Below are 21,028 nucleotides of genomic sequence, written 5' to 3'. Positions count from 1 at the left end.
TAGATATCACTTCTGAGCTGAGAGCGTGGATTACGACCGCAAGCTTATCAGAATGTGAAGCATCGGGTGTCGTATCCGCTATCACAGAATAAAATTCTGAATCCAAGACTTTGTCGAAGATCTTCTCTCTTACTTCTCCTGAAAGCGAGTCAATGGACTCGTTCTGAGAAATTATGTGTAAATAGGTATCTTTGTATGGTCTATTTCGGGTATCGTTTTACCAAATATCTCGCTAGAAGTTGAACAATTTGAACAAAGTTGCCGTTGTGCTCGTCAGTTCTTTTAAAGACAATGCCCTGTCTCGCTAGGGTCCTTGCAGCGTCCCAAAAATTTTCCCAATTTTTCTTTTTTTTTTCTCTTCATCTTTTGCTAGTTGCAAAAGCGTAGTCCGAGTGCTTTTATCAAGTAGGAAATCTACATGACCGCTGTTATTGACGAAGTGACAGAAATCAGAAAAAACTGCTTTTGTGTGACTCGGAAGAAAAATGAGTAGCCACTTTTCCTTTCTTCACTTTTCCTTTGCTCTTCATTTTGTGTCATTGCCGTACACTGTCTTCCGCCCAAGTTTTTTCGGATTAATCTCTCCAGGGACCACTAGAGAAAAGGAAACACACGAAGCAGAATGCCGCATGTTTCTCGATACTGTACTCTAAGAACTGCTAATACCCATACCATCCCGGATGAAAACGACACTGTTTTTTATTGATATTGAAGGATCAACTAGGAATATACTCAACTTTGATTGATTAGTACCATATGACCTTTGCTTTTTGCTAGAGATTGGCATCCTTATTCCTGGACCCTGGTGAACTATACTTTCAAGATAGTCACTATAACTTTCGACAAATTGACTAGTTGTTGAAATGTCAAGAAGTTCTTCAGTACAAAGGCTTGTTAGCTCTTTACATAGCTTAAACACAGAAGACAATGTAGATTGTATTTCCGCCGAGATATCTCTTGCATTCAACGTAGAATTTTTCCGGACAATCTTAATAATGTCATTAGAGCAACTACGGATATAATGTATTCCATCTTGGCAACGCATGAACAAAAAATGCCTTGTTGGGTCCCTACATTTTACTCCTTCTAATCATTTTGTGTTGATCGATGGAGTGAGTTGCTAGCTACCAGTCCAGTCTTTTTGAAGCTGGTTTAAGTTAAACGACTCTATTTAAATCCGAAATTATTAAGAATAAGAATTGAACAGTAAGAATTTTTTTCAGGAAGAATCTAGCTCCCGTACTGTGAAGATCAATATATGCAATAAATAGCTATCGTAATTACATTTGAGTGAAAAAAAGGATTATAATTGCGCAACGTTTGGATTATAAAACTTGGAATATAAAGGATTATAAAACAGCATGTTTTTTGGATTTTCGGGGGGGTAGTCAAACACCCCCCTTGCGAGTAAGTCTCGTTTAATGTTAAGATTATCATTATGCTCTTGCCCGAATAACAGCATAGTTCACACGAGGGTGCTTGTTATCTGTGTTCAGTGGCGGAGTTGGATTACTTCACGGATTTTTGAAGCCCATATTCCCCTGTTGCCGTTTCTATCACCTAAGTTTGATATTTAGCCATTATTGAGGCCTACCTGTACTGGTTACATTTTTAGCCGTGCCAGTAATTAACGGTCAAAGCGAACAGCGCGTTAAGATCAAAATGTGTAAATAAATAATTGATCTTATTTGAAGTAGGCGAAGTCTCTTTAGTTTAATTGGTATGAGTCGTAATCGCAAACGTAATCGTCCCGCTGAGGACTCAGAAAACCCATTGAATTCTATAGCTACTAGTACCGGAAGTTCTATCACCCAAATTACCGTTGAAACTTTATCACATAATTTTAACAAAGTACTTGAAGCTGTCCAAGAAAATGGTAGAAAACTTGACATGGTGAACGATAAGTAAAAAACACTAGACGATCGTGTTTCCAAATCAGAGGTGACCCGGTCAGACCAGTGTTCTTAAGTTGCTTTTCACGATAGTAGAATCGAAGTTCTAACAAATGAGAACACATTCTCGAAATCACAATTATCAGTTGTTGTTGATGAAGCTAAGGCTCAGGGTAATGCAGTTTTGGAAATGTCGGATAGGCTTATTTAACTGGAAATTAAACAGAGGGGTAAAAACATAATTGTTTGGAATGCAGGTTGCGAAAGTGAAAATGTTGCTGTTGCTTTGTTCCAGGATATTGTTAAAGTTAGTTTAGAACAGTCTACAGTACCACCATTCAAAGTTATTCAGTGCAAGAAGAATGCCAAATTTTTCAAAGTTGAACTGAGTGACAAGGAAACAAAAATTGGTCTATTACGCAATGCAAATAAACTAAAGAATAAGAATATTGGCCCATTCAAGGAATTGTTTCTTAGTGATGATGCTACCCCTGAGTTACGTCGGGCTAGAAACGTTTTATTTAATAAGCGAGCCCAGTTACGAGAGGCAGGTTTTGATGCATGGGTTTCTAAATCTTTCCCGCCTTGTGTTCAATTTAAACACCCAGACAGATGGATCGCTAAGTATTTTCAGGATGATGTAATTAGTGAACTTTTTAGACCGGTTATTAGCCATGACTATGGAGAGCGTAGTCAAAGAGGACGATTCGGAAAGCAGAAGTGAATGTTTTGCTTGTATGTAGTTAATTGAGAAAGAATTATATTTGTTTTTATAGTTTGTGAAGTAAAGTTAAGTAATTTTAATTGGCTGTTAGAGTTTAGATTGGATACTCTCGTGTGTGATTGTATTGTACTCTTTGGTGATTAATAATGATTGTTTTCTTTGTTTGCCTTTATTTAGAATTTATGCCTTATTTCTTTTTGTCTTTGTTTTTCATTTTTTCTTTTGATTATTTTTGTTTCATTTTTGTTGTGAGAATTGAGAGAATATCTGTAACTGTGACTTGTACATGCCCTAGTTGTTAGCACATGCCATTTGAATATTTAATAGACAGTGGTTGGAGATCTTGCTCTACCCCTGGGGGCTTTTAGTATAATTGATTTGGAAAATAACAAGGTAAATTTTTTTAATTATTTTAATGAATGTATTAATAGAAGTTTGGACTTTGTGGTTCCAGCTTCTGACCCCCCAGAGGATTCTAAATTTTTTTTTAGTTATGATTTTCAGGATGTTGAGTGTCGGCATGGTGGATCCGAAGATTTTGGGATTTTTCAGTTGAATTGCCAGGGCCTAAATATGACATTTGATTTTTTAGCGAATTTAGCTAAACTTAATCTCTTCCATGTGCTTGCTTTGACGGAGGCCTGGTTGAGGAACCACAATTCTGCTCTTTTAGATATACCTGGATATACTTTGTTTACTCGGAACCGGGAGTTAGGTCAACACGGGGGTCTTGCGGCTTATGTTCCTGAAGATCTCCATGCGAAGGTCCTAGACGATCTAAGTGAATATAAGGAAATGGTGTGTGAAACACTAGCATTACAAGCTAAATTGAATAATGTTGATACATACATAGTAATTGTATACAGGCCTCCTTCTGGTTCTATTCAAGAAATTTTTGAGATTTTTCAGGAACAGCTGGGAAGAGTAAAAATTAGTAATAACCCTTGTTTCGTTCTAGGTGACTTTAATAGTAATATGCTGGATATGGAATCTTTAGTGACTTCTCAGTTGTTATATTTGGGTATGTCTTATGGTCTGTTCCCAACGATTAACATCCCAACTAGAGTTTCTAGGACGTCTGCAAAACTTATGGATAATATTTTTTCCAATGCACCTTTTAGATCGCCAGGAGTTCTTGTAAATGGCGAATCTGACCACTTGGGTGTTTTTGCAGAATTTGAGGTATCTATCCCTAAGCGAGAAACTCCTGAACAGAGTAAAAGAGTTGTAGTTTTTGATCGTAGTGCCCTGTTGAAACTAAAAAAGAATTTGGATCACATTGATTGGGTATCTCTGTTTGGAAATGAGAGTGATGTAAATATTAAATTTTTAATCTTTTATAGTAAGCTTTTAGAAATGGTGAAGGAAGTGGGAGCAGTGAAGAATGCCAATGGTAGAAAACATTATGGGAGAAAACCAGGTATAACGTATAACCTTCTTCGAAAAATAAATGAAAGAGATAGACTCTTTAAGTCACAAGCTTTAAAACCTACGGAAGAGAATAAAGAGCGTTATCGTGCCTTTCGTAATGGTTTGAATAATTTCCTCCGTGAGGCTAAAAAAAAATATTTTAGTATGAAGTTTAAGGATGTAAAAGGTAACCCGTTGAAAACTTGGCAAATAATCCGTAATGTTATAGGTCAGCGGTCTAATATTCTACCAACTGAAGTGACTGTTAGTGAGGTTATAATTGCAGATGGTACTGGGATATGTAATGAGTTTCTAAGTCATTTTTCTTCAATAGGCCTACAAATAGCCGAGATGATTTCCTCGTCTCCAGAAGACCCACCCTTTGGATCTACTCTACCATGTCCTACAAATGTATCACTACATCTAAAGATGATTACATTCGATGAGTTAAGGGATATTATCTATAGTATGAAAAATAGTTCGTCCGGTAGTGACCTAGTGAGCCTAAAAATTCTAAAATGTATTTTCCCTTGTATATCTGGTGTTTTTACATCACTGATTAATATTGCTTCCGTCAAGGAAGGTTTTCAGATTGTTTAAAAAAAGCAAGAGTGACACCGGTTTATAAAGGTGGTGATAGAAATGATTTGGGTAATTGTCGCCCAATATCAGTATTCCCAGTTATTTCTCGTCTTATTGAAAAATGTTTAAGTAATTGGTTGACCCATTTTTAGAGAAGTTTAATTTGTTGAATAATAATCAGTTCGGTTTCAGAAAAGATAGGAAGACAGAGGATGCATTGATATTTTTGACTAGTATAATTAACATAGCTTTAGATGAAGGATTTAAGGTTGGTGTAGTGTTTCTAGACCTACAGAAGGCTTTTGATACAGTTGACCATAGCCTTCTCCTGGAAAAATGCGAAGTCTATGGGATCCGAGGTAAAGCTCTTGACCTTATTCGGAGTTTCCTTAGTAACCGGTACCAGTTTGTAGAGATGACTTGTTTACAATCAGTACCCCGCCCAGTGGCTAGGGGTGTCCCGCAGGGGTCAGTTCTTGGTCCGATTCTTTTTTTTATTGTATATTAATGATATGCCTATTTTTATCCCAAGTTTTTGTTTCAATGTTTGTGATATGGCCAAAAGTCCCCGGAATGAGACGGTATCGTTATTTGCTGATGACACAGTTGCTATTAGTACCGCGAAGACAGAAGAATTGCTTCAGGCATCGATGAAAGATACTATTGAAAGGTTATATTCCTGATTGAGGGTAAATAGGTTAATGATTAATCTGAGTAAGACTAATTTTGTTATTTTTCCCGTTCACCAGATTTTTATCCATGGATTCAGGATATTGTAACACAGTATGGAGCTTTAAAGCGGGTGTGTTCTTATAAGTACCCGGGGGTTTATATTGATGACGTTTTATCATTCAAGCGCCATGTTATGTTTGTAAAACTGTGTCTCCTAACCTGGGTATAATGAGAAAACTTAAGCATTTTTTCCTCCTTTTGTTATGTGCCTTCTTTATTATTCCCTTATCCATCCATATATATTGTATTGTAGTAGCGTTTGGATTGGAACATTTCCTTCTATTGTTCGGCCAATACGAGTTCTACAAAACACCGCTGTTCGGCTGTTAGATGGCCTACAGCCCCGGGATTCGATACGAAACGCGTATGAGCGTGTAAAGATACTGCCAGCTTCCGGATTACAGGAGTTGTTTACACTTCTATCCATTTTTAGGATTCAAAAGGGTATAAACCTCCCGTGTTTTGATAGCTTAGGAAACCTGAGATCTTCCGTCCATGATTATGATACTAGGTCATCTGTAGAGATTAATACTCCGCTGGTTGTTTCGGCCCGATCGATGTTTTCTTTGCTTCACTGGGGGATCAAAAGTTGGAACCATCTTGATCAAAATATAAAAATATAGGTGATATTTCTTCGTTTAAGATAGTAATTAAAGGGATGCTTTTTAGTAAATATGAATTTTATTTATTTTTTTTTTTTTTTAAACAAAGATATTGGTAAATGTTTATGGCTCCTGGGGGTGATGATTATGAATATGATAGTAAATTTAATGAAAATGTTAAGGTGTAAGGTTTGTGTTGCTGTTTGGGGACTGTGATATAGATAGCTTATTTTTTTGTGTTTTTTTTATTGTTTTGTTCTCAAAACAAACAATAAAATAAAACGACTCTGTTATATTTACATGCGAATTCGGTTTTCGGTAAAGGACTGAAGCTAAATAGTGCTAATATCAGCCATTTCTCTACTGAGAAGATTAAAAATCTCGTAGACTTTCAGGAGACGAAAAATACAACGTAAAGTGTCTCTGACTTAATTGAGCGCCTGGTAACTGAATGAGGCCAAAATAAACGACTTATATGACTTCACAAAAAGTAGGGGCTAGATCTGAAAGACCAAACAAAAACAAATTATATGCGAGCTTAAGCAGTTTCTTAAGGCATGAGTTTGTAAGTCCAGTCCCTTTAAACCGGGTTTAATTTAAACGACTCCATTTCAAAACGAAATTACAAAAAATAAAATTGAACGATAAAACAAAGTTTATCGTTTCATGCGAATTCGGGGTTCGGTATCCATGACTGAAGCCAAGCAGTGTCAAAATCAGGTATTTCTTTACATAGAATTATGAAAATGCGAAAGGCTTTCCAGGAGAAGGCAATACAACTTAGACTGACTTTGAATTGAGCACCTGGGTCCTCGATGAGGCCAAAATAAAGGACTTACACGACTTTACAAAAGGCAGTCTTAACTATATAGAGTTACGTGTCATTTAATTGGGTAAAGATTTTTAAACCATTCAAACCACTAAAAATCGTTCGTCACCACTTTGAGTGGATGGCATGCTAGACCTGTAATCCTATATCCTTTTGGACGAACATTCTAACCTCGGTGCCATCAATACTTTGGCTTGAGATGGGGGCCAGTGGTGTAACTCTGCAAGCTCAGACGCCTTTGAATCAGATGAGCTTACGATTAAGCAAATTCCCAAGAAATATCTGAATTTCAGGTCCCAAGTGAGGCAAAAAACACCTCGTCTTGCTGCAAGCAAGGAAACCTTTCACTATTTGAAGTGAAAAAAATGTTAAGTGCTATTTCTTGCTATTAATCTAGTAATTAGTCCACAAATAAAGTGTACTGGGTATCATTGTGCTTGTTTACCTCGGCGCATTTAGCTTTATATATGTTTGTTAGTTATTACGATGTTCAGGCTATTTTTCAAGCGAGTCAATTCAGTTGTATCAGCCAATTAGAAAATAGGGAGACTTGGAGACATGTTTTCGTACAGTACTCAAAGCCTTCGGGTCTTAGAAAATCTTAGGGTCTTTAAGAAAATCAAAACATTGAAAAACATTTGAACAACAGTTGATAAAATTAAGACAATTCAGACTGCATTAAGAGCTACATATGTGCAGTTCTATACCGTATACATTAATGGTAATAACTGTCATCTTTTTATATGATAATTATTTGAAAAAAAATAACGCTATAATAACACCGATAACATTATAAGATGCAATCATTTCACCGTTTTTGACGAAGTGTATTACTGTTCACTGCTAATTAAAACTTATGAGGATTATATACTCTGTTTTCTAGAAGATTAGAACTGGTCTGTCTAAGTAAGTAACCTGGGTTTCGAGTGCTTGAAATTTTTTACTGGATCTAATACAGCATAGCAATATATTTTATTTTAATATTTCACAGAAACAAATTCTACAAAATTAATGAAGTTCCCCAGTGTCACTACTGAGCTTAAGAACCCCTCCCCCCCCCCCACTGCAAATACTAAAAAAAAGTTGTAGAATATGTATGTTTTTCAAGTTTTTGTTCTCCCCTCCACCCCCCCCCCCCAGTGGCATAAATTTCTATTGGGCAGGGGAGGAAACTGCCCCCCTCCAGACCCTAGTTCACCACCCACACCTCAGTTTGCGCCCCCTCCAGTTGAAATTTAGTTTCTATAAAAAATCTTGCTAAAAAAAAGATTAGCCTGCATAATTCAAGCATCCAGAGAAACAGGCCAGTTTTCTTTAGTATATCTTTGCCTTTATGGTACTATATGGCTCATTTTTATTTTTCACGGTCATTTTCACTTGATTTGTGAAATTTGGATCCAACTCCCCCTCAAGGATTTTGACGAAATTACGGCCCCCCGCCCCCCAAAAAAAGTTGTTTCCAGTATTTAGTTATTAAACGATAATTAACCCTGAGTTTACACTATTGTATCCATTTTTTTGTTTCTCTCTGACGCAGTACGGATCGTATATAACGAATACTGTAGTGACCTAAATCTTCCCGCGTCAAATCGATCCACTGTATCTTCTAAACGCAAATGCCGGACAACCAAAATGGGAAAGTCAGCAGACAAAAAATAGAAAACAAACTGTATTAAAAATCAAACAGTTCGTGGGAACAAACTGTAAGTAAAGAACACTTTGTTTTTATTATATCCGAAACTCTAAAAGACGGAATTTTCATAACAGCAAGTATATTAATACAATCTCCTTTTTATGGTGGTCCTACAAGCATAAAAGGCATTAAGTTAACAATTACCAATACAAATCTACTAACCTGAGAAAATTTACGTGAACAAAACACCAACAATTATAAAATGGCTAGATTTTGTGCACAGTAAAGTACTTTCAGTTGGGGACCAATTTCTGTTCGTTTTGAGTTTTAATGTCGCTCTTTATTTTCTTTCGAAACACTTGTTTATTTTTAAATTAGAAAACGAAGAGCGAGCTGGATTTTTTCAGAGAGAAAATTAATTTATTGGAAAAAAATCAAAACGAACACCAATCCCGTTAAAGAAAAAAAGAAGATTATTTTTAGCTAAAAGCTACATTGTTATATAAACGCTAGGTGTATTTGATGACATTTAATTTTGGGTAAGTTGATAAGATTTCAAGATTCAATATGTTGGTGTCAATTTTTGGTAATTTCAACTAAAAATCATTAAAATCAAACTCCAACCGACTTCAAATTCACTTTTACTTTTGAACGCTGAGCCTTATACATTCTCAGTGCCAATGAGGCTCATTCTTTGGTTTTAGAGGCATTCATTTCTGCCTCTTTCTTTCGCTCTCCGTAAAAGTTATTGTTGCCAGGTCTGCATGCGGTGAAGATTAGAGACTCAGAATCTCATCTTTTTTTAGATCTCATCATAATTCCTATGCATTTTCATATACATCTCCTGTGTTTACGAAACTGCAACGCCCCTCGATAGATTCTGAAACTCCCGTACTGCCCCTGAGAGGGATGACCCTGTTATTGGCTTAGCATTGCTCGCGTCAACATCTACCCAATTTGCTGGACGTTGTGTAGAGGAGTTCTGCCTCATAAAGTAGTCAAAAGAGACAATTAATAATTTGCTGTACCACTTCTTGACCCTGTCGCGCGTCGGTAGAGATAAATGAGTGGTTGTTGCGTCTTTTAAAACTTTTTTGCGTATTTTTGAGTCTTATTGCTAGATCTAGCATCTCGAATTCCAACACAACCGTTTTGTGAAAGAAAAATTGACAAGGGAATGAATGAAATTAGTAATCATTTTTCTTAATGAGGTATTTTCTAAGTAATGGGAGTAACGCTTTTTTCTTCAACTGCCAAGTGACAAATATTTCCTATGTTTCGGAAATAGTAAGTTGTACCTTTTAAATTTCACCTCTATTTTGGATATGTTAATTTTCATTCAGGTTCAGCCGAACACTACATTGTAGCGTTTGAGAATTTAAAAAAAAGTAAAATCTATAAAAAAAGACTCACACCGAATCGAATTAAAATAACAAAGAGAAACGCCATTGAAATTGCCATTGTCGAAAATTCGTAACTGAGGATTTTCAGTTACTCTGCTCTGAATAACAAGAACAACTGCATTTCTAAATGAACAGTTCTGATACCTCTCTTTTTTAATTATATAAATTTTCTAGTCGAGCCTTAACGTTGTTTGTTGCAGCATTTTAACGTTGTTAAAATGCTGCTTGTAACCCTAATTTATATTATTGGATATATAGGGAAAGTGTTCATTAATATTCTAGACAAGTTAGTTTTCACTTTCTTTCCAGTGTCAATAAAGAATCTAAGGACTCATCAGTATTATAGAAATGTTCAAACTATATTTTTTCTTCGCCACTTTATATGGCTCCACTCTTTGTGAGAGGCTGAACGATGTCATTTGGACGGTGAGGCAGTCATTTGGACGGTGTCCCTCAATGTCTACTAAAACTGATTTTAATTTGACGGCAGTGAGTTTTTATTTCATCTTCTTTTTGTTTAGTGCTAATGTTGGCTGCAAATAATTGAAAAAAAGCCCGGTTTGCATTAGTAGTCCATTCCAATTTATGCCCTAAGTTATGCTCATTTAGGGCTGCTAAGGAGAGCTTAATGGTACCCCAGGAATTATTTGTGAAATATTCTAAGGTTTGGCAATCCCAAATAGTGAAATAACATTGATACACTTAGGTAATATTTTTTTAATGGTATTTAATATGTGTCGTTGTTCTAAGGTCTCAAGCTTGAGACAGAATTCATCTTGGGGACAATCCCAATGAGTTATAGCCATGCACTCATTGTGTATCTGATTCAACCTTTCGTGCTGAATTCAAAAATCCAGTCATTATTATTCGCATTTTTGTGGATAATAGTTTTTTGTTTTTTTTTAGCTTTTCACGAAATTTTAAGCCTTCGACTTTTTCTTTAAAAAATAGGGCCAGTTGATTTTAATGCTGTATAGACTTTTTTACTTTTAAACTACTTTCTGTTTGTTGGATGAACAATAGAATATTTCCACACTAACCATTGAAACTCGACTACTCCATATCTGCCAGAAATTTTATGGAAATGAAATGCACAAAACACCATGTATGAAAAATGAAGAGCGATATTGAAAATTTAATTGAGCAAATTGAACTTTTATAATTGGATAAACTTGAAACAAATTATGAATTACGTAGAAATAAGAGGTCCAATCTAAATCGAAGAGGAGTTATAATGATTAAAAAAGTCAATAAGGAATTATCAAGAGTGAGACCCCCTCCGTCCTCTAACATCATTGTTTTAATGACTATTAAAATTAATAAAAAACTTAAATGATCAAAAATACATTTTATGATAAATCAAACGTACAAATAACGGTTCAAATAAAGATAAATTGTTTTATTAGACAATGGAAACAATGACGAATCTCTGGATATTTCGGTCACATACACAGTGACGGTCATCATCGGATAAATTGCTGATATTCCTGTTGATTCTGTTTAAACTGCTGATGAAGTTCACTCTCATCATGAAGGTCACCGAAATATCCAGAGATTTTGTTATTGTTTTTTTTTGTCTAATAAAAGCATTGATCCCTATTAGAACTGTTGTTTATACATCATGGAAAGGCAGTGTAGTCTTCGAAAACACCTTTGTCAGATAAATCAAAATTTAAATTATATATGTACGTTGCCCCAAATGAAGAGATAGGCTCAAATCGAAAAGAGATATCGAAAAAGATAAAAGAGGTATGACTCTTCAATGAATGATAAGTCAAAATGAAACAAGAACAGAAAATAGTCATGAATAAAAATCAAAATTCAATAAAATCCCCCCCCCCCTCCTCGAAGACATCTTAACAATTGGGTGTTGCTTTGTATGACAGAATAGCAGTTTTTAGAATAGAATATTATATTTCGACTGACATTTCTACGAATGATCTTCATTGCTACTTTCTGATCATTAAAAATAAGAGTGCTAATGTAAAGTAATTAAGAAAGTTTAGTAAGGGGCAGAAATCAATCAGTGCACTCAAAACAAAGTTAAATAGTATTTAGAACAAACTTTTGGCAATATCGCTCCTGTGCTATTGATCCTCAAATAGTGGCTTCACATTGCCATTTTGTAAAATAATCTGTTCAACACAAGAATGTAGAAAGGTCTATGATCGGTTACCTAAGAAACAATTCAGTCTAAAATAAGTTTAGACTCTTACGATCTTAAGTAAGGCCTTGGGATAGGCCTACTTAGTAAATATGAAACCATTATAATTCCTTCAGAAATTATTTAACTGCAAACGATCCAGATATCTTCTGTCAATAACAAGTCATGAAATTTAAGAAGTCTACCCCTTTTGGATGCTTAAAAAATTTCCAATTATTATTTCGAAATTATATAACATTGTGAGCGATAGCTGAGATACCTAAAATAAATTCAAGTTGAACGATCCGGTGGGTTACAAACCTTGTCCCAGTAAGGGGTTAAATTGCATGGTGACGCAAAACACCATCGTAGGAGGATCCTCTATAGGAGGACAACTAAGGCAGGGCGTAAGGTCCAGATCTATGGACAACAACCTCTGCAAAGGGCTGTCTTGATTCTTTCGGGGTACCTGCAAGGGCTGCAAGACCCTTGCAGGTACTCTATTTTCACTTGAGGAGTGAGGCCTCTCGAAGAAATAATAGCCTAGTAGACGACACAGCATTTTCACGGGGTTTTTTCGGGCTGAAAAACCTCTTCCTTATCATTTATATATTATGGGTTGGCTTTCCCATAGTAGCATGATATATATTTGCAGGCATGAATATATAATGAATCAGAGGTAATAGACTTGAGATTGTCTATGCAGGATTCCAACTCGTGTTGATAGAAGAGCATAACCAAGTGCTGAAAACCATGTTGTAACGAAGATGGGCCAAGAACTGCACAAAGCCTCTATTCATACTGGAGGTCCCAGAGAGTTCTTGCTGTCCGGTTCTAAACCGGCTTAAGCACTTCGATGTAGACTTGAGAAGATGTGTTGGTCACCGTCCTGTACTGTTATCCGGGACCATTGCTTTTCCTGCGGCCAAAATAAGTTTAATGATTTAAAGAATATGAACATTGGATCTTGGAATGTTCTGATGCTAAATAATATCTATCGTATTGACATTTTGACTGACGAATTCAGATGATCGGACCTAGACTTATTAGGAGCTCCAGAAACTGATATCCTAGTTGTAGGAAGCATGAGATTAGGTTACATAGAATTTATTTACTCAGTCAGAAAGGATGGGGTACATAGACAGGGAGTAGGGCTCGTGACGAATAAGGAAGCTTTTAAGTCATGTTTAGGCTGGGAAGGTATTAATAATAGAATACTAATCGCTCATTTTGTGACTAACAAGTTCAGGATATCAGTTATAGTAGTATATGCCCCTGGAGAACCGACTGACGGAGACACTAGTGACTCATATGAATTTTAGTTACAGTTATAGGAGTAAATAGACTGGGTCCCAGGTAGAAATATGGTATTTTTATTAGAAGGTTTTAACGCACAGGTCGGTAGAAATAGGGATAGATTGTATCCTAGCCTATATAAATTTGGTGTATGAAAAGAAAACAGTAATGGCTACAGATATTCTTCAATTTTGTAGGTAAAACAATCTAGCTATATACGGTATTTGGTCATAAAATGGCCCATAAGTTAACGTGGTATTCACATGATGGTAAGACAACAAACCTTATGGATTATGCTGTTGTAAACCGAAGACTAGTAGAATCAATACAAGATACTAGGGTATATAGGAGTGCTGTTATCAATGTTAAGAGTTAAAGTCACCATCTAGTACTGTCTAGGGTTGATTTAAATCTGAAATATCGGAAGTGTAACTACCTCCAGGGAAATTATGATCTTTGTTGGCAGACTCCAGGATGAGAATTAGAGAAAAACCTTCCAGAAACAGTTGAATACTAAACTGGAGAGTTTAAAATTTGACAATGTAGAAGATGAATGGAACAACTTTAGAAAAATAATATGTGAAGATGCTGATGGTGTCTTAGGGACGAAAGTTAGGAACGCAGCTAGGAATAATAGTGTTATGTTTAATAGAGAGAAGGGGCTTGTACGAGAATTATTTGAGTGACATATATAAAAAATTAGGAATGTAAAGAAAGTGGAGCATTAAAGTAGTGGGGGCATAAGGCCCCCGACTGCAGCCCACCTCATTCGAATCCCGATCCGAACACTTTTCTTAAGCCCGCAAGAGGTGTAGGTGTTACGCCATTCCATGGGAGCCAGCAGGTGTTGCATCAATGTTTACATTCGATTGCTAGGTAAAAGGGATGACGCAATCTTGCTTCAGTATTAGAAAAGTGTTCAATGTGTCAAGATTGAGGATATTGTAATGGATGATTTTACACTATTGGATACCGATGGCACTAATTGCGGCAAAATGGAGTCTAGAGTGCCTAAAGTAGCAGTAGAAATAACAAGGGGTTGCCGACTAACCCTATAATGGGACAAGATGTATGCAGAATATGTTATATCATTATGCAAACTCAAGCCAGAAGAACAGTTAAGTTTTGCTGTAAAAGTGAATACAATGCATATATAGAGCTTACAAGACAGAATAAATGCATTAGTGAAATATATTGAAGAAAGCAAACTGAATCACTCTGCAAAAAGAGAGTAAGTTTGTTACTAGCGAAATTCTTAGTTTATAATTGAAAGTGAGAGAGTCAGGATTAGAAATGGCTGGATTGGAACACCAAAAAATCTTGTGGAATCTAGTAAAATTGGAAAAGTGGTTAATTTTAGATGATGATTTTCTAGAGTCATGTCTTCAAAGGGAAATATTTTCTCTAGAAATGCTTAACGATATAATGGGAACTGATTCTCCATCTTTGGACTATTACATGGAACTTTCACGTCGTGGTCAAGATGCATTTACTCAATTTATTGATAAATTAATTGAAACAAAACAAAATGATATTGTGATTTTGCTTTTAATCACTACATAGACGGACACTTTGTAAGACAACAAGAAATCTCGTCTAAACAAGTTTTGTGACGTCACTTCTCCTAGAAAGACAGTCGTTTTCCCCTAGTCAGTTTCTTTTTAGTAGTGAGACAGTCAACATCAAAAAAATGTTTTACACATGGCATCTGGACATTTTGTGAGAATTGCACTTTTGTTAGTGACTATAATGAAAAGTGTAGATTGTGAAATCCATGAAAATTGCATAAAGGATGTGCTCTGCAAGTTAAGGACTGTAATTCATGCCTTGAAAAGATTTGTGACTCTCATACTAGAGGTTTCCTATGCTATGATTGTCACTATGATAAATGTGATCAATGGGAAAATACTTACCCTGGTATGATTTGAAAAAACTTAAACATGATTTCTGTTTACTTTTGAGAGACTTGTATCGTCGTGGTTTTAAATTGTTTTAGGAAGAAGAACCTGGTCTGCGCTTCAATTGCTGAAATAAGAACAATAAGTGTCTGGTTTTTACGACATCGCTATGAGGATAGAGGGTACTATTGTTAATTTCTGATTTTTATTTGGCAATTACAGAAAGTGATTCTTCATATGAGGATATCATGTGTGACATTGCTTCAAATAAGTAAATTGAAACACGTGAATTTTATAATATAAATCAGAATAGTATTATTGACCTTACAAAGATATTTAATAAAAAATAAAGTTAGGATATATTGTAGAAAATGTGACCCTGACTTTGCATGCCAAGATGAATACAAGTTAAATCCTGACGAGCTGCTGCCACTTATCGTTTCCGATGACTACCTATACATAAAAGAAGAAACCTATAGGACACAGTTTTCTTGTACATACAAATTTTTATTAATAAACAAATTTACATACATTTTTAATGCATTTCACTCTTGAGGCACCGAAATATAAATGATAGTGGTAGGAAAGAGTATTTTCAACTAGAAACTTGTTCAATCGCAGATTGTTAACATAAATGTTGAGGAATTCACTTTAAGTATGTCCGTGACATCTAGAAACAAAATATAATATTGCTTGAAAACCACAGCTTTTGTTTGATAAATCTTGTACCCGCTGCCGTGGGTACAAGTTATATGTGAGGCGTTAACAACGTATAAAATAGGCCAAGGGGGTCAAAAAATTAAATATCCTTTGTTGTTTGAAAGATGCATAGTCAATGCCCCGTCTTTACGGTTGATGGGCTACTATTGATGAGGGCATTGTTAACACTTTGAATAGAGTCATGAAAATTTGACGGTAAGATTTGTATTTGGACATGTGAGGATCCAAATTGAATACATTGATTATTTGATTCGTTTTCATGGTGGCAATTCTAATAAAACACTGCCATAAAGAATAGTTTCCCGATAGGTTTCAAACTGATTTAGCGAGATTAATGCAATACTCTCTGTCAACACTTCAGCAAAGGTACACTCTAAATGTACACTACCCGCTCAGACAATAGTCATATTTTTAGTACCAGATAAATCCAATACAATGATACCATGAGCTTTCGGAAAAATTTCTTCGGTTATACCATTTTCAAATAAGTTTGAATCTCGATCTAGGGATTGAACTGTCAATTCATATAAGGTCCTGTAGAATTTATCAATGGATAAATTGTAGAGTAGAGTTTCCTTTACTTTACATACAAGAAATGAAAGACCCAGCATTTCAAATTTATGTGGAAAATTTGTCCACGATCCAACGGCGCCACCACTTTTTACAAAAGCCAAAGCAAGTTTTGAAGGAATTTCACCATTGATAAATGATGAATCAGTGTACGTACGTGTACCCGTAGCAGTGTGTCATTGATTCGTCATTGTATGAGGCACGACCAACTTGATATTATTTTAAGAGGCTATTAATTTTTCAATAACCAAGGCAACAGAACTTATAACTTGTTTTTTTTCGTGCATGAAGTATTACCGAAGTGAGAGAGACTGTTACATCGGGTGCAGTGGCCACTACTTTTCGTCAAATAATATTGGACGGTGCAAGTTCTAGCTTTATATCAATCTTAACATGGGGGGGCAACCATTGAGGTATATTAAATATCTCGTGATTTAGTTTACGAACCAAATGTAAATCTTTAGTTGTCGTATCCCTAAGTATATTGCTAATATCAGTGTGCGTTTTATATTCATATTCAATAGCCATACGTCTCAATTTCTTATAGAACATTGAATTCATCAACGTGAATTGTATAGAACTTGCATAATTTGAAAAATTGTTGCTCGTGCTCACCAATGTTTCATTAATGTAAACACTGATTTGTCTAAAATAGGCTGCGCAGTACACAATTTTCATAGGATAGACCATCGGCTGCACTTAGTTTTTCATTGTTAGATTTTTTAACAGAGACACGCAAATCTATAAATAAAGAAGCCAAATCTGTGAAATAATCGTCTTTGAAAATGAACGTTTTCAGAGAGCGGCTGTTGCGGGTAGAATTGTTCATAGTAACCAGATTTTACACTCACGTCAACATTTTCTGCATTGATTTAGATTTAGAGATGTGGCGGCTAAGGAATGATATTTCTTATGGGGTAGATATTCTAGTTCTATGAAAAGAAATCCTTATTAATCCAGCAGTTTTTACTTTTCTTTTCTTATTTGATGTTTTGCGCTTCCTGGCTTAGTTGAGACTGATGACTGATAAGGTCTTTCTAACCCTTTTAAACCTTTTCCGCTTCGTCGTGATTTCGCGATTGAATCACTCACCGAGGTATTGTGTACTGGACAGGAGATTTTGTGAAATGCTTTCTTTAAAATCCTTCCCAGAGCCCCAATTATGTAATGTAGAGGACGCGAAATCTGCGACAACCAGTGCAATATATTATGTAGCCAGGGATAGTGCACAGCGAAATAACTTAGCAAACCAATTGCCGAGACCGAAATCGGACATTGAAGAACGACCACTGTAATAGTCCATTCCATGACCCAATTCTCGTGGTCCAAGAGCAGCAACACAGCAATCAATATCAGGACAAACAAAACTAGTTCTATCAGCCATCTCACTGAATGGGTCGAAATAACTTGTAAGCACAGCCAAACCTTTCGTTTTTGCTATAGGATCACCCAATTCACTTCTTAATGTTAATTGACAGAGCTCCAAATACGAAGTGTTTACTGGAATGTATCTAAGGAGTTTTATACTGTAGTGGTGAATGTGTTCATGACTGATTTTTCTTCCAAAAACACGTGGAAGGGGGATACTGCTATTACTGACTCTCAATCTCTTGACAAAGGATGCGTAAAGAAATATACAATGTTCAGATGAGAAGGCGGGTGTGTAGTCTGCATAGATAACAAGCTGCTTACCATGAGATTTTTTACTTTAATAACACAATCTTTAAAACCGAGATCCTCACGTAAATCCTCATTGAAGAAAATTTTTTCATTCTCAAATGAAATAGTAATGTAAATTTTCCTGTGTTCCGGTGAATAGTTGAAGGTGAATCCACCCTTTTTTGACATGCAAGGTTTTTGTTGATAAATCAACACAAATCACTGATATTACTGTATTCCCCATAGGGTATAATTGGAAAAGGGTAATTTTCAGAGTCAAAATTTGCCACTACACCCTCGTAGAAGAGTCAAAGGGTCTTACTTTAATCTCATATGTAATCCTTTCTTAGGATATCATTTGTATTTCTAAGAATACAATCAACAAGAGCAACTTCATACCTTTCCTCAAATTTTATGGTGGGGAGAGTTTTGTTCAAAAATCGCTTGTTTCATTCAAATCTTCATAGAGGTGGTTAGGCACATTGGACATGAATGTCACATAAAAATCAGTAGACATTATAAACGACTTCAGCGGCAATGCAGGAATCAAAATCAGAGTTGTATCCTAGCCAGCAAACAAGCAACTGTCTCTTACCCTGGCCAGTTTGACTCTTAAATACTTTTACAATTTGATACATTCCGCTATTTCCAAGTTTTTGCTATTTATAATCATAAAAACCACCAAGAATGTCGTCATCTTTCATATAACGTTACACGTTTTGTGTCTAAGACCTTTGACACTTTAAAAAGTTCAGTGTACCATAAGTAATTCCGCTTTTTTAAATTATTTCTTGTTCGATTGATTCGAACTGTATTACCAAAATTTTTTAATCCCAGCCTTTTCATTAGAATATTATTTAAGAAAAATTTCAAGTGTATTAGAGATATCCTCGATGAACTTCAAGAGGACTAACATTGGACAAAGATCGATGAGTACCTTGATTATAAATCAACAAGGTTTTATCTGAATTTTCAATAAACGCAGCAGTAGTTTTCAATGTACAATATATTGAAATTAAAATTCGAATATTTCTTATAAAACGCTCAGCCAATACCGCGTTTATAGGACTATGAGTATGATAGAGAATTGTATTATATTTCAATAGAACTATTTTACATATGGATTAACAAATTCACTCTCCCGATCTGTTTGAATTTTTCTATACGCATCATTTTTTGAAAAATACTTTCTGTGGCCTTAGCAACTTCATCGCCTCTCTTTTACCGCAATGGAACTGCATATGCATAGCGACTTAAAACACTTATTGCTAGTAAAATATACTTGTAGGATTTAATATGACGTCTTTGAATATCGTCTAGAGTCAAAAGATCTGCTTCTAATATATGCAAGGAGAAAAAGTCTTTAATTTTCTGATAGCCAAGGCCTCTGGTCCTATGATTTCGATGAAGAGTGTATCTGGGTTCCTTCTGTAAATACACTTTGGCTAGCTTCTTTTCAACTCCGGTAACTGCAGAAAATTTAGTGGGAGAACTTAAACTTCCCACTTCACCAATTTTCTCTGAAACCCGTCACAAAACTCTATCCATATGGATCATAGACGTGGTGTGGATTGCCCGCTATTCTTTTGCATACGAAATAAGGTGGAAAGGCACTTTCGTTTGATACCTTTTAAATCATCACCACTCAGCGTGCTATCATTTTATATATCTTGTCATATTTCTCAAAATTCCCTTAACCGTTTTAAAGCTTGTTTATTCCCAGTAAGAATGTATGGAAAATTTGATGACTTTAAAAACTTATAGAAATATTAGTACGTTAATTATACGTTAATAAATCATACATTTAATCATCTGGAAAGTGCTGTTTATGGAGAGGCAAACCATTAAAATCATCACTTTTCTATACTTGAACGAGTTGACTAAGGGATATGGGGAAAAAGCTATAGGAATCAAAAATCGGATTTTATTCAAGCACGTATTACCATTATCAATTGTTTTCCATTTAAATTCTAACCCTAGCAACTTCTCAGATGATTTTGGTATGCTGTTATATGAAAAAAAACATCTACCCATGCGCCATCTACAGCTTCACTTTTTTGCAAACGTACCAGCGCTGGTAATATGAATTTCAAATAGTAGTTGGAATTCTGTATGTAAACCGGTAGAAAGTATTGTTGCTTACCATTTACATTACACGATTTATGCGTAACCCCCCGATATTTTTTCCCTCCCGATAGAATAGGGTCACCTAAAGTATCATGATCGCTTACTTTCGCATCCCCACTACCCTCAACAAATTTTTTCTTGCAAACCGAACATATATCTATTTTTAATAGCCAACTCGTCTTCTGGTGATAGATTCATTGGATAATGTATGTTGCGTAGCCGTGAAATTGCCTTATTAGCTGTTTTAATAAGTGCAACCATAGCTGTGGCTACACAATCTTTTTCATCCTATGTCTCAACAAATCTACCATTTGAACGGTATTACTTGAATCTCTTTGTGCGTGGGCAAAAGAGACCGCAACGGCTTCATCTTCTTCGACACGATTCAACTTTGATCAATCGCACACATCCGTGAGTTTGGCTTCGATGTCTAATAGACCTTGTCTCTCTGCAAGGGCGTGCTCTGAAAATTTTTTTACCGCAAGATTGCATCATCCCCCCAAAACCGTCTCCACGGATTGGTATCCAGGACCCTTGCAGTGTTTCAAGTGATTTTTTAATTTTGACTCACTACGGAATCTAGATAAGCACATTGGACAGTAATAGCAGGTACCCCGTTTGCACCCTTTACCCCCTTCCCAAACCCGACTAATATGGGGAGTACGACAGAAATGTCCAATTGAATCATGTTTTTGGCAGGCTCGGAGAGAAGCCATACCCAGTGTTTCACCGATACGATGGACGTAGCCCTTACTGAATATAAAACACCCTTCTTATCTTTAAGTTCTCCCTCTTCATACTCTGTATC

At 35.8% G+C, this 21,028-nt stretch overlaps 1 protein-coding gene across 1 annotated transcript in view; it reads left to right on the top strand.

Annotated features, from left to right (window-relative positions):
* The first annotated feature begins 10,155 nt into the window (after window positions 1-10,155).
* LOC148941408 (apolipoprotein D-like) overlaps window positions 10,156-21,028 on the top strand; it is a 127,757-nt gene continuing 116,884 nt past the window's right edge. The window contains exon 1 of the mRNA XM_089104419.1: window positions 10,156-10,296. Within this exon, the coding sequence (XP_088960545.1) occupies window positions 10,156-10,296 (141 nt within the window). The remainder of the gene's footprint in view (window positions 10,297-21,028) is intronic.

This window comes from Artemia sp. Qi Xiang Cuo, chromosome 18 (genome assembly GCF_049724085.1).
Source record: "Artemia sp. Qi Xiang Cuo chromosome 18, ASM4972408v1, whole genome shotgun sequence".
Lineage (NCBI taxonomy): Eukaryota > Metazoa > Arthropoda > Branchiopoda > Anostraca > Artemiidae > Artemia > Artemia sp. Qi Xiang Cuo.
This window is presented reverse-complemented; position numbering and strand designations above follow the sequence as displayed.